Raw genomic sequence first — 14,584 nt, 5'->3', positions numbered from 1 at the left:
AAAAGCTGTCTTATTTTTTCTGGCAGAGTTTGTCCTGTCTCTCTGATATGCTATGATGAAATTATGTTCCGAGTGCCTTCTTCAGTTCTTCATCTTGTTTCCAAGCTATGGTTAATTTTGCTCATTCTCTCAACTATTTTCACTCTCCATGCACACAAACAGATTGTCATCTAAGTTGTCATTATTTCATGTTCCGTTTACTGAAATTCTCTGGTCTTGACAAAAACAATTTCACCTCCTCATATAAACTTAGAAACTAGCTGCAGTGCTAATTTTCTTTTCTGCTTCTTTGTCTCCCAACCTATTTACACTTCTGGACAGTGTCTTACATAAACTGAGTTTTAACTCATTTTGAATTCCCTCTTTCCCTTCTTACAATACCTTCATATGCTCCTAAACCTGTTACATTATTTTTCTAAGCCCCTTGCTAAGGCAGCTAACACAAAACTTGACACTATCTGAAATCTAACACATGATTCTGGTGACTATTGTCACATTGCTATCTTGGAAGTCTGGCTCTTGTCTATAACCTCCTGTTGTAACCTGTCTTAAACTGGAAGCTATTGGGAGCAGAATTCCCTTCTCTTTTCTTCTGTGTTCTTACAGTACCTCACACATAGTCTGTTATAATGGAAGTGAATACATTGTAATCCTCATTACTGATTCTTCACCAAACAACTACTTTAACAGTATTTTGTGTGGTAAAACTGTGAATAATTCTAAATAGTTCTCTTCTTTGGTACATACTGTAGCTTCTTTGTTTTCCTCTTTACTTCTTGCAAGGTCTCAAGAGAACTCAGGCTCTTACTCTTTGGTGCATTGAAGTCTGTGTGTTTCCTCTAGGAATAGCTTTTTGCTAAAATCACTACCAAAGTACTGCATGAGCTGAGTCATATTAATTGTGCTTATTTTCCCTTAATATAAAGCAAATGCTGCTGCTAGGTAATTTAGTTTAGCTTAAATCTCAATAGTTAATATGTCTTAGCAGACACATACTAATTTGCTTGTGTCAGAACTTTCTGTATCTCCCTAGTACAATCAAATTATTTGTGTGGATCTCACAAAGCTCAAGGAGAGCAAAGATGGTGTCAAATAGTCAGATTTTCTGAGAAAGCAACAGTGTGAAGATGTTTGTGGTAAGGAGGAATCTGTATTACCAGAATTTGTTGTTGAACAACTTTTCAGTCAAGAGTATGCAGGAAATTGGGAAATGAGGTAAAGGGGGTTGAGTGGAGAAGCAGAAAGTGTTATTATGTACTAGAAATTTAGTGCACCGGAGGGGGTTCTTTTCAGGTGTGATTTTTGTCTTGTGTCTCTATCTGAAGTCTTGTGGATTGCACCCAGATACACAATCAGCACACTTAAAGCACTTTCTCCCCTGCTGAGTCTAAGATTGAAGCTGTGCTCTAAAGTGCCACAGAGCATACTCAATTGCAGAGGGATGCAAAGCTTTCCTCTAGTTGTCTGTATTCTGAATACATTGTCTGTATGTGGAATAAGCTGAGTTGCCAGCAAAGATGCATTGTGGAGATCCAGTTCTAGAATAGTGGATGACAGCAATTGAACTCTGGTCTTAGGTTTCTGCAACAACAGAAGAGAGACCTTTTCTTCTGTCAGCTAATTCCTGAGTCCATAAGGTTTTCACCATTTCCCCCACATCAATGATTTCTGATAAGATCCACTTTCAGATGGTGGTTGCGTGATGGCCTATTTGCCTCCTGATGGAAACATTTGCAGTGTTTTAAAGATAGCTACATAACACACCAAATTATTTTGCTCCTGTTTTGGTCCATTACATCGCTTTATAAAATGTTCCACTGCACTACGTTTGGGCCCTTTATGGCTGCCTGCAGATGTGTGAGAATACTAGTAGCTCAGTTCAGATCTCTACCTTTTCTCCTCTGTTTCTCAAGCAGTCCTTTACTTTTAATGAACTCATGCAGTATGAACATACTGGTTGCCTGTGCAACACTTTATGAAATGTGCCATAACCTTGACTGACATCTTGTTTATAGAGCTATTAGAACTACTGACCTGACTTACAAAACCCTGTGGAGTTTCAGCCGTGTCAACCTTGAGTTCAATATTTCAGCATTCCTTTGTCCTAATACTTGTGGTCAGCTCACTTTCTTCTGCTAAGAGCTGGAGCATGAACTCTGAAGTAGTAGACATTTAAGATAAAATCAAAAGTCCTTTGACTTTAAAGTACTTTGATTTTTCTGTGTATTCTCTTAAGAAAGTTTATTAAGCTTATTTTCTTTCAAGATTTCTGGTTTATTCAATGAAAACATTGTATTCTCTGATACTGTGGGAGGGAAGCACAAAACTTATGACATCTTGAGGATGAAAAATCTTCTCTTGTCATTGTTATGTTGTCAGCACCTTAGTTTAACAGAACTTTCACACTAGCTGACAGGATTTAAGGTTGTCATTTTGGCCTGTTAGGTTTACTTGAGTGTGGTGCTTCTCTTGATCTTATTTAGATTACTTTCAAGTTAATTCTCATTACTGAATGTAATGTAATGTGTATAAGTTCAGATTTTAAGGAATGGGGAGTATTGGATTTCTCAAGAAATTGAGTGTTTACTGGTACTCTATAAGATTTTACATTCAGATATTCTCCTCACATCCATGTCTCACTGCTGAGATGTTTCTGGTTGTGCCCATGTACCTGAAAAGCAACATCAGTAGTAATATCAGTAGTAACTCAGTTGTGTTCTGCCATTGATGTGCAGAGGAGCTATATCCAAATCATTCAGAGACTTTTCAATTTTTTTCAAATCTCTTCAAAGACTTTAACAGGGCAGGAGAATTATAAACATGTTGGTCTTGAAAATGATTGCAAAATGGATGTCCTAAATTGTAACATCTGGTCAGAAGGCACGAGAAGCTCTATAGCTGCCAGCACAAACAGGATGTGTCGTGCTGCTTGAGGAAAGCTTGAGAGATCAGAAAAAAGTGTGTGTTGAAAGTTGTGTCATCAAGTGAGCTGATTTCAAATGAGACAAATTATGGACTTTTCAAATCCTCATATTAGTCTCAGACTCTTCAACTGGTATAGATTATAGCTTTGCAAAGGGAAATACTGAGCATGTGGTAGCTTTTCTCCAGGCATTTACTGCTCATTAATTAGTTATTCTAACATGGTTGGTTTTGTTGCCAAAATGGCACAAGGCACGAGAAGGAAAACTCACTAACAATTAAAAATAATTAGTTGAAATAGGATCACAAAAGTAAGATTAACTATTGAGGTTGCAATTACTGTAGCCAAGAACTGTTACTAAATATTTGCTAATGCTAATTTTATTTTGAGTTTATAAACATTTATTATCACTGGAAAGTCTACTAGTTATTTTGGCTGTTTGTTTTTCTGTTGTAAAACTTGAATATATCTGTATAGGAGTTAAGTTAAAAAAAAAAAATGGAGCTACTTTACATCAGCTTACAATCATCCAAACAGAAAAGGAGACAAAGTGTATGATACTAGTTCAAACAAACACACGCTCTCTTCTTTCCCCTTCATTGCAGTAAAATCTGAAAGTAAAGCAGGGATTGTTTCTCTAAAGGAGTAATGCAGCTGAACTGTTTGTAGCAAACCATAAATTGAACTTTTCACAAGAAAAATTTCTAGATTTTCTCAGAAGGTTTTGAGTTTTAGATGTCACAAGCTATATTTCACCAAACTTTTTCCCTCTCTATTCCACCACCTTGTGGTTCTCCCAATACTTTAGACAATTTAAAGTCAATTCAAAGGAAGGGTTCTCTCTCTCCTGATTTTTTTATTTCTAAGGCCAACCAGTCTTCTTTGTAGTCCAGGAGCAATTTCACCCTCCTACATTGCAGTCTGTCAGGACACTTAGCCATTGCTGTACCTCCCACTAGGGTTGCTCTATTGTAGCAGTGTGACTTGAGTACCACTTGTGTACTTCGTGTACTGTGAAGGGTGAAAGGAATATAAATTCTTCTGTGTTCCTGACCCCTTAATGAAAACTCAGGCAGTTCTCATGATATGTGTTTGTTTGTTTGTTTGTGAATTATAAACATGGAGTGGAAGTCTTTGACTGAAGAAAAAGCTGTCTCTTCCTTCATCCTCATAAGGATCAGTATAATGATTTTACTTCGCTTTTTAAAAAGCTGTTCTCTTGATGCTTCTCCGAAGGTGCAAATAGTTGGCATTTTGTATAGATACAGTCAGCATTGCCTGTTTTTTTTTTTTTTTTCAGTTTTTTTTTTTTTTTCCCTTCATCTAAAATGGGAGGCAGAAACATGCTTCTGTTATTATGATGTGTTACACTGCATACAACTGTAATGGAACTGAACGTCCTTTCTTCACCTTTTGCCAGGGCTAATGGTACTGCTCAAGGAGAAAATTCTGTCCGTGGTGCCCTAGAAAGAGAGCAGCTGCATGCATAAAATAGGCTAGCTGGGAGCTTCTACTCCAGTCTTGGCACCATGCCCTTTAGTCAAATGATGGCTGTCCGCATGCTGGCTCTGCTGGTACTAGTGAGAGGCTGTGCTGTCCCCAAGCATCCCTGCAATCATGGCAGGAGCAGCTACAAGCACCTGAGCCATTTCCACAGCACTTCTCTCTGAGGCCAGTTTACATACACATGATAACTTGGGGTGAGGAGGACAATTAAAAATTATCCAAGAAAATTATCCCACTGTTTTCTAGGGGGAGGCCCTGAAGTTGCTTAGTCTTTAGGGTGGATTGGGGCAGAGCAGGAAGGTAGGATGTGCAAAGTAGACTCCTTTCCTGTCCCTCGTGAAAGGATTCTGAGGAGTGATGAGGGCACAACAAAGGAACAGGTCAGCTACACTTGGAAGGGTTTTTTTTAAAATTATTCTTGATTTAGCAAATTTGGTTCATTTTGATAAATGTACCTTTACGTTCTTTTTTTTTTTTTTTTTTTTTTCCCACTTCTTGATCTCCATACACATTTACAAAATGTTTTGCAGTAGATTATTGCTGTCATTCTTATTTTTTTAATTTTTACTTTTTTGTAACTAACAGGTGCATAAAACCTTCTGTAATGCCTTCAGAGTAAATGTTTTTCAAAGCAGACTTCCAGTCAGGATAGCTCAGGTTCCTGCCACTGCCACCATTTGTGTTTAGCATTAATGTGGTCCTGGGCCTTTGTGATAAGGAGGCATCCCTCTTATTTGCTTGTTAGGTGTTAGTTTTTGCCATGTTCCATCAAGGCTGTGTTTGCTGAATGGCTGATCTGAAAAACAGAGACCAGAATGATGCACTGTCTTCTGTCATTTGTTTTTGTTTGGGATTTCCATGACTTTCCAAGAGCACAACAGCTCTAGGAATCAGCTCCATGTTGAAAGGAGTCTGTATGAAAATTCATGTTTGGGGCAGAAATGCTTTGCTAATTTCTGTGTTCTCTTTTTTTAAAATTTTTTAATTTTTTTTTTTCATCTGGAAGGCCCCAGAAGCATCCGGAGCTCATCTCTTCTACTGAAACTTGTCTTTCTTCCCAGCCATTTTCCTTTAGAAGCCAGCTGCTCTCTTGCAGCTGTCAATGCCTGTCCCCCGCCACTCACTCTTGGCTCCCTGGCCGAGCTGACCAAGGCTGGCCGCCATCCCATCAGGCCGATGTCTCGAAAACCTCTTTGTCTCAGAGGCAGGAACAGTGAACTTTGTTCCAGTTTATTCTGGCCCTCAACCAAACAGAACCAGAAGTTTTCTTTTTGAATTGCTTGCAGGTGGGGGGGGGAGTGAATCATTTTCAAATACCTTTAAATTAAAGTTATAACGAATAGTGTTATAGTGTAGCAGATGAATTTCTTTTCTGCTATGCCTGCTATAAGAAATTATACAGCTTTTCAAAGGTTAATTTTTATGCTTAAGTTTAACCATTGTGGGCAATGCTGAAAGTATTCTGTGACAATTATGACTTAGTTTTTAATAATTATGTTTTAATAGGCTTGCTCTTTTCAATACCAAAGGTGTTGTTTCATTTACATTTGGAAATACAGAGTAAAGGTGACTCAGCCGAGGTGGCACTGTCCATGGCTTTTGTAAAAAGTACGTCAGTGCCTGTTTGCCCTTTGCATGTCACCAGCTCGATACCTGACTTTCCTCGTGAGTTGGGAAATGAAAAAAAATCTGCAGATCACAAGTCGATTGTGCAAGTAGGACAATTGATTTAGACATTTAATTAACCAGTTAAATAACTGACTAGATCTGATTAATTAGTAGCTAATGATAAGGTTCTTGCAGATTAAATTGATCTCTAGTAAACCTAAGGGCAATTACTAATCATTGTGATAATTTTTCCCCTGTATTCCCCTGCATTGTTACAACAGCCTCAGTTAGAAGTAATGTGATAATTTAGGACTATTATATAAGGCTGTCTCCTTGACACAGGACAATGCTTCAAGCACTGCTATAATTAATTTGAAGCAATGTTATTCCTAATGCTTCTGAATGAGATTGGTGATTAAGTAATCATTGATTTTCTAGGCACATTTTTGTAGTGTTATTGCTAATTTCATATTGCCTGTCAATTTGTTGCCCATTGAAGTGCAGATTGTGATAGGCAGCCAAACATTAAATCAGCAGATATGTTAAAGATGGTGACCAATGTGAGAAATGGAAAGCAAAAACTTTATTTTCCAGATTTTTTTGTAACCTTGACTTGGTGCTTGATAAAAACAGAATTTTTCTGATTAGTTTCTGCCAGTGCTATCTGAATAGAAACTGAGCTAGGTACATATTGGGTGCTTCTGTAATACAAATAGTTTGACTCAGGTTGCGTATCTCGAATATTTTGCTCAAATGCATATACCCACACTGGATGTCATCTGAGAGATGCTTGGAAGGTATGTCTGGCAGACATGTCATTGTAATAAACAGTAAGACAGTGTCAGGCCATGTAGATTTTGAATTCTGCAAAAGGAGTATTACTAATGGATTAAAACAGCTTTTTTTTTTTTTTTTTTTTCCCCAAAATGAGAATCATTGGAAAATCAGTGGGTTATTTTTCAAGCTTTTTTTTTTTTTTTCTCTTCCCCCCCCCAACTTAACTTTGCCTTTGATCTTTAACAGAGGTATTTCTATTTATTTCAGAAGAAATGGTGTAGTCAAATGGAAATGATTGCAAGATATTTCCTGATAAGTCACTTGCTGTGTTTCCACATTCGTTGCAACATCTATTTCTCGTGTACCTACTTGTTTACTCCTCTTGAAAGAGCAGGAGTGAAAATGTACTAATAAATAAAGATATGCAATCTGATATTTATAATTCAGCAGTTGAATCAAAACAAAAAAATCATTCAGAAAATTGAATTGGAAATCTTCTACCTGAAACTGCTTTTGGCGTAATTTATTCAATTCAGGGAGAAATCAAACAACACCTCTAAATAAATCTAAATAAAGGTAGGTTTACAAACTGATAATGTAAAACCATCCTATTTGCATTTTATCCAGTAGATTAATTACATTTTATCCTGTGGGATGTGGGAGATTAAGGTTTGTTCTTTCCATTATAAAGCCCTTTGAAGTGGAAGAACTTCTACTGTTTTTAGTTTTATTTTCTATCTCTGTCTGACTTGCTCCATCTTCCATCAGCATTCACTACAGCTGACTGCAATCCCAGAGGCTTAAGGGGAGGACTGGAACACCACATCCTCACCTTGGTGGTTAGGATATCCTTTTGCAGGTGATATCCCACTTCAGATTTAATGTCCACCTGAGTCAGGGCCAGAATATGTACATGCATGTATGTAGTCTTTAATGAATACTATGAAATGAAGGGGTCTGGGCCACTTGTTCTCCTGCTGCATCTATTCCACTTAGGAATCAGGACAGACTCCCTGTGGTGTAAACTCAGTCCTTGTCTCCTGATGGTTTGTTAAACTCCTAAGATCAGATGTAGTTTTAGTGCTATGGAAAGCACCTTTAACAGCAAAACCACCAATACTGGCATGCTCCTGAACTATGGTGAAGCCTGAGGAATGGTGTGACCACCTAAAATCACAGGGCATGGAATGGACATGGCTCAGCAGGGGATCCTAACTGTAGTGTGTGGGAGGGAATTTTGGAGGTTGACTACTGTTGCTATATTTATCCAACTCCTCCTCTTAAGCCAATAATCTATTCAGAAAGGATAGATGCTTCTCCCATAGCACAGCTGTGAAGAATTGAAATGATGCACTTTATTTTAGTGTGGTGATAAACAAGGCATGCCCTTCCTAAATGTTGGTTTGGCAGCAGTTGATAAGGCATAAAAATCTTAATGCTATTTCACAGTGTAACTTATCCAGAATAGCTTTATTTAGGGAAATATTTAGGCTATCTATATGAGAACCAGTCTTTAGTGAACATATTTTTACACCTTCCATACACAGGGAATAATAAATTTTATGCTTAATTAGAATGAGACAGAAGTCAATACTGCTTTTGAAATCTGGATACTGGCTTAAAGGCTGTTTAGCTGGTTTCTGGAAACCAAACAAAAGTTTGAGTTAAAGTCACTGAGAAAGACCTGGTGGAAGCCATTGCAACTCTTTTGGCACAAGTCATACAGGCAGAAACACTTCCTTGCCAATTAACTAATGCTTTTCCTCTCTCTTGTATAGTGGCTGATTCAAATTTGAGCAGTTTGTGTAATTACACACACTCTCCTTGCTCCCGAAACCCCAAAGTATATATGAAATGAAGAACTGACAGGCAAAATGTCCACATGTAACAATAACTAGAATAATTTTGTCTGCTATTCCATTACTTTTTGGCCCAGCATTTGAAGTTGATGTTAATTTGCTTGTATAAGTAAAGGTGTTTCCTCTGCTTGTTTATAATAGCTATTATTTCTAAACATCCTTGAAATTATTTGCTGTAATTTTTTTCCTCATCTTCATAATACTTCAGTTTGAGCCACTTTTAGAAAGTGTGTCCTTCTATTTTTGCATAGAAGAAGCTGAGAGTCAGAAAAATATCAATTTGTTTGTATTTCTATTTTTGGTTTGAAATTGCTGGAAGCCAGTAGGTGGGTTTTTATTTCCTAATATTTTATTTTCAAAATAAAACAATTATGATGTAGGAGGAATGGCATGTATCTTAAATTATTTGTTTTAATAACAGGAAAATGTTCTTGTTAGAAATTCTTCTGAAGTGTCTCTATTTCTAGAAATCCTTTCTTGCTCACCTCAGCAAAGTCTTCTACTCTCCCCTGTTTCACTGAGTGATTCTTTCATACACAGAGAGATGAGTTTCATAGGAACTTTGCTTGCGATGAAGCAGTTGATATGTTTTCCTTTATTATCTCTGCTACATAGATTTTTTTGTTATATATTAATTTTACCAACATAAGGAAAATCATGTAGGGAATTGACTACTGATTGTAATTAATGTACTAAATGAAATTATATACACAAAGCTACTAGTTACCTGTCTAACCCTGGAATACAAAACCTATTGTATACTACTGGACTACACAGATTTTGCTCTCTGGAAAGCTGCAGGTTGTTTTAAGGTAGTGAACTATTAAATCCCCTACATTGAGGAGAGGGGGCAGAATAATTGGTTAAAATTCGCAGAAAGCACTGAATAACTCAGCTGAAGTAGAAATAAAAATTCTGTTGCTATCTTTCACATCGGGAAAGGGGGGAAAGACACTCCAAGATTTACTTAACATCTATTCATTTCCTAAAAACACCCTAACCAACCAATCAAAAGACCCTGAAAACAAACAAACTAACAAAAGCCAGCTCCCATCAAACTGTATTAATGAATTTTAGTGTGTTTATTTAATAGAAAAACTTAGATAATACTGAGTCAGTTGTTCTTATTGATAGTTGACTTCTATATCAGTAAAATTATTTTATGTAAAACAGTGCTACCTTAAGGAATGATCTATTTTTGAGGGAGAGAGAGAAGGAAGTATGAAGTTGGCAAGACAAATTACATTAAACATTTTTTTTACTCTGTTGCCAAGACTAATGTTATATGAAAATATAAAGAGGAACTAAAGTAAACAAACCTTCTCTTTTTACAGCTTTCTCTCTAAGCTTTGAAACCATTCATGGAAGCTGATGGGAATGCCCTTGTAAGTATACCTGAAGTGTTGCCAGTTACTGATTAGTTGAAGAGGTTATAGAACATCAGTATTTGAATGAGATCTTGCTAATGGGCCAAGTCAAGTGGTCAGATGGTCACAGGCTGACCCAATTCTACTCTTCAGATGAAATGGAGTATGTTGTATATGCCTGAATCCTTATCTTCCAAGTCCTACACTTTAAAGGATGAGGAAGCAATAACGTAGGGCACATGACCTTAGAAAATGATTTTTCTTAGACACACTTCTGTAAGGACACTTGAGGTTTTAGAAAAGTATAGCTCTGTAGAAGATGAGCTGTTGATCATAGCCTTTTATAACTTCACAGGCTCATAATTCATGACTTGAACTTCAGGCGACGTAAAGCCTGGTCTTCAGTATTAGAGCAATGCTCCTGCTTTTGCTCATTGAACAAACTTTTCTTTCCCCTGTGAACAGAGAAGAGACTAGGAATATATGACAGAGGTGCTACCTACTTCAAATACTTTGATATTTCAAATCAAATATGGAATCTCTAAACAGGCAAAATCTCTCATTTAAGATATCACTTCTCTTGTACATTTTTTGCTTATTGATGGAGCCAACCTGGCACAGTATTAGTTGAGAACGACACTTGGTTGTTTGCAGCTGGCCCATGGGTATGTTTGCCAAGTGGAGAAATAATGGGCAGTGAGCTTAGAGCTTGTGTTTTCATGCAGCATCAGTATCTTATCTTGTTCCAGCCCCCAGATATTACTAAACGGATGAAAAACCCAAAACCTACAAAGAGAGAAAAAAAAAAAAAAAAAAAAGTTGGAAAGATACCCAGTATTGACAGCCTTGCCTAAAAATTACAGCTGAGGTTACACTAACTCTAATGTTTTGCATTTATTTCACACCTCTATAAGGATTGTTTTCAGACATACCCTGCAGAGAGAAATAGATTTCTTCTTATTTCTGTTTCGCCCTGTTCAACCTGTGATAGTGAATATTGTTTGCCATCAGGAAATTGAGCTTTACAGAGAAACATCAATTGTTGTCAGAACTGTGGTGAAGTCATGACATTTGGTTCAGTTATGGTTGCTGCAGTGAGTATGTGTGTCTGGAAGTTAAAGTATGTTTGATTCCGAAACTACTGTTATGCCCATTGTTGTGGTAGTATTGGTTTTACTGGTAACTCTGTATCCCACACTCAAACTTTTCTCTTTGTTCGGAATTGGTGCTGTCCCTTTCTAGTTCTGAAATTTAAAGGTATCTCTTAACCACTGTTCACCCGGCTTTTTTACTCTCCTATACCAGTTTTCAGAGGGGGAACATTTAATTTACATTTTGAGGAAAGATTTTCAGCTGCAGATGTGTTCACCGGTTGAATCCAGCTGGTGAAGCATTACATGAACCTTATGGTAGATTAATGCAAAAAGATTTTTCTGATTGTTTAAGGTAAAATCATTTTCTTTTTTTTTTTTTTTTTCTATTTTTATTTTTAAATTTCATATACCATCTATTCAACTAAAATCATTGGTGCAGCAGGGAAAGAGTTTTATTTTCTTCAAAGATCTACAAAATTGAGGATGGCAGCTTGGATGAACAATACCGGATTTCATTGCCTACTCTTTTGTTGCACTCCGGAACTAGAAATTCCACTTGTGAAGAATGACAGATATATTTTTTTATAAGATGAATTTGACCTTCTGGGCAGAACTAGAAATACCATAAAATTTCTGAATTCCTATTTTAGATTAATTTTTTAAAAAAATTATGTTTTCTTTCAGGAATCCTGTGAAGAACAGGATAAATTGAACTTAATTCATGAAATGTCACTGAACAATGATTTTATTATGGATTTGTCACTGATCTTATACAGGCAAACTAAATGTAATGCTGTCTTGAGAAACAGCCCTTACTCTGTCTCCCAGCTCTTCTACTGAAATATAAGGAGATGGAGATCTATCACCCCTGTCAACAGCCAGGAGGAAACAATCATCACCACTGAATAATAAATGCAATGGATGTGATAATTATTTTATTTTGCTACTCCTATCTCTTACTGGGTAATCATTTTCCACCTCAGCCAATATATAATGCAGCCCCTAGCAGAAATTAAGAGATTTAGGTAATACGGATGTTAACCTTCTCTTTATGAATGATCCATAAGCCATGCTATGCCATGTTAGATCATCAATAAAGCTAGTGGAAAGACCTACTTCTTCCTCAGTTGCTTACAGAAAGCCACATCCTGTGTCAGGTTTTCTCTTATCATTTTACAATTTTATGTTGGTTAAAGATGAAGTGACCCCTCTGTAGTATGTTTGCAAAGGTGTAATATCACTCTGTTTCATAGCTTTTGCTTAAAGATAACTAATTCTTATTTGCTTTCCATAAAGCCACTTTGGTCAAACTAACGGAATTAGTGATTAGTGTGACTGCATGATCTATTGATTCACTGAGGATGTGCAATTTACACGGGCCCTAAAATAAAGCATTACTTTTTTTAAATTGAAAATATGAAAGTTCGCCCTTGAAGGATGGGAAAATAATGGAGGTTCCAATACAATTGATGTGTTTTCTCGCTGCTTTTCTTTGTTGTCATGGAGAAGTTGGAGAGACTGAGAGATCATGGTAGAATTAAGAAAAAAATAGGCAAGCTGGGAGAAGAATACATGATGATTAAACAGGAGTCTGAGATTATTCATTCTTGGTTAAGCCTCAGGTCATCCCAAATAAGCACCATATAAGCACAGAACTTTGCAATATGCAGTTCTGTTCTCTGATATATACTGCAAGGATAACTGGTTAGAGGACAATCCAGCTCCTGTAAGTACTGATACCAGTGGTTTCTTTTGATATTTTTTCTGATGTTGTACCTTTACTCATTTTTTTAATTCAGCTGTGAGAAGAGCTATCAAATCCTTCAAGAATAACGTGAAAAAGGCTTTTGTTTGCTCTAAGGCTGCTTGTTAGCTTTGGGAGACTGCATTAGGAATGTTCCTAGCGTAGCTCTGCAGCGGATCAGGTAGTTACCAGCTTTGCATAGCAACATTGTGGCTGAGCATATTAAACCATGCATCACCTTACCTAGAGTTTATCATCTGGACGTTTCAAAACCTTTCTGAAAGAATAAACAGGGTGAAAGTTTTTGTTCCCATGCTGGAGATGGAAAGGTTGAGATCAAGAGAAGTGAAGTGCTTTGTCCTTAGTCAACCAGCCTGCTAGATCCTAGATTTCTGATGACCTCTTTCTTGGTCTCTCATCTCCTGTTTTAATTTCATTTTCTGTTTGTTTACATAGGATGAAATATGTACACTGCAAAGGAGTAAATGTAATTAGATTATGTTATTTTTGCAGTGAGTAAGGTTTTCATATATAGTGTGGCAAGAACCTGGTGTATTTATGCATTATGTTTTGGATAATCTGCCAAATTTGTGTGATTTATTTACTTTTCTTTTTGCAATATTATTAAACTCTTACTCATGTAAGAGAAATACAGTCTTTGTACTAAAAATAAAAAAAAAAGACAAAATAAAGAGGAGTAAAAATTTATTTTCTTTTTCAGGAGTGCTTAGAATGTGCTAAAGGACAATCAAAGTCTGGTCATGTATTTTTTATCAGTGAATATTTGTAAATGCCCCTCATGGTAGCATTAAAATTCTGGACTCCTAACTTTTATTTTATAACTTTACATAGAATACAATTCAGTCAAGAACATAGAAAAGAAGCTGCCTGTGGGTGTGAAACAGGAAGCACTAGCAGACAGACACACGTATGATAGAGTTACATTTGCTCTTGCTCAACTACGCATACATCAATTCTAATTAACACGTTTTCTGCTTCAGCTACTAACATCCCCTCAGCAGCAAGTGAGTTATGTATTTCCATCCTGCACACACCACCAGCATCACTACCACGTCCTTCTCTAGTATCCCCCTCCCCTTTCTAGACAAATGTTGCAACACAATCTGATATTTCCTCTTTTCTTTCCTTCCTGCATTTCTTACAGGTTCCCTTGCGTCAGAAGGCAAAAAAGAAAAGTCAAGGTAATTAGAGATTTTTTTTTTTTTTTTTCTATTCTCTTCCTCTTTTGTTATTTTCTTAGTACGTCTTGATCTTGGGAGGGTGAGGATTTTATACTGCTTCTTGGCTGGTAGAAGGCTGCTTTTTAACTCTACTGTTTCTTGAACCAAATCTGGGAAAGAAAAATAAAAAAAAAAAAATGACAACATGCTGTTTTTTTGGACAAAATCCTTACGGTATGTTAATTGATTCAAAGCTGGAAATAGACGAGGTAGAATCTGGCAGATGCATGCACACACACCAGCGGTTTTCATGTACTTGGCATAATAGTTTTCTCTGCTGACTTAAATAGATGTATTGCTTTTCAGCACAGCTGCATGAAGAGGAATGCATGCATGTTTCTCTTAAAGGGGTTAAGGGGTATATATATAATTTACAAAAACTTGTATATTGTTGCCTTAACATTAATTAGTATCTGCGTTATCTATGGCTTACTATTTTTTTTAATGCACATCAGAATGCCTTTT

General features: G+C 36.7%; 1 protein-coding gene across 13 annotated transcripts in view; it reads left to right on the top strand.

Moving 5' to 3' along the window:
• The window catches only part of IPCEF1 (interaction protein for cytohesin exchange factors 1), a 68,973-nt gene that overhangs the window by 20,571 nt on the left and 33,818 nt on the right, over window positions 1–14,584 (top strand). For 9 of the 13 annotated variants that reach the window (XM_015858211.2, XM_015858210.2, XM_015858206.2 and 6 more), the window contains 2 exons: window positions 10,008–10,058; window positions 14,044–14,080. In XM_015858211.2, coding sequence (XP_015713697.1) covers window positions 10,035–10,058; window positions 14,044–14,080 — 61 coding nt within the window. In that variant the 5' untranslated portion in view covers window positions 10,008–10,034. Of the gene's footprint in view, window positions 1–7,576; window positions 7,674–10,007; window positions 10,059–12,695; window positions 12,861–13,789; window positions 13,904–14,043; window positions 14,081–14,190; window positions 14,294–14,584 lie in introns of those variants that run through there. The other 4 variants (XM_015858212.2, XM_032443298.1, XM_015858217.2 and 1 more) reach the window with 4 other exon arrangements.

This window comes from Coturnix japonica, chromosome 3, assembly GCF_001577835.2.
Source record: "Coturnix japonica isolate 7356 chromosome 3, Coturnix japonica 2.1, whole genome shotgun sequence".
In the NCBI taxonomy this organism is placed as follows: Eukaryota; Metazoa; Chordata; class Aves; order Galliformes; family Phasianidae; genus Coturnix; species Coturnix japonica.
The sequence above is the reverse complement of the archived record's forward strand: the minus strand, read 5'-3'. Positions and strand labels throughout refer to the sequence as shown.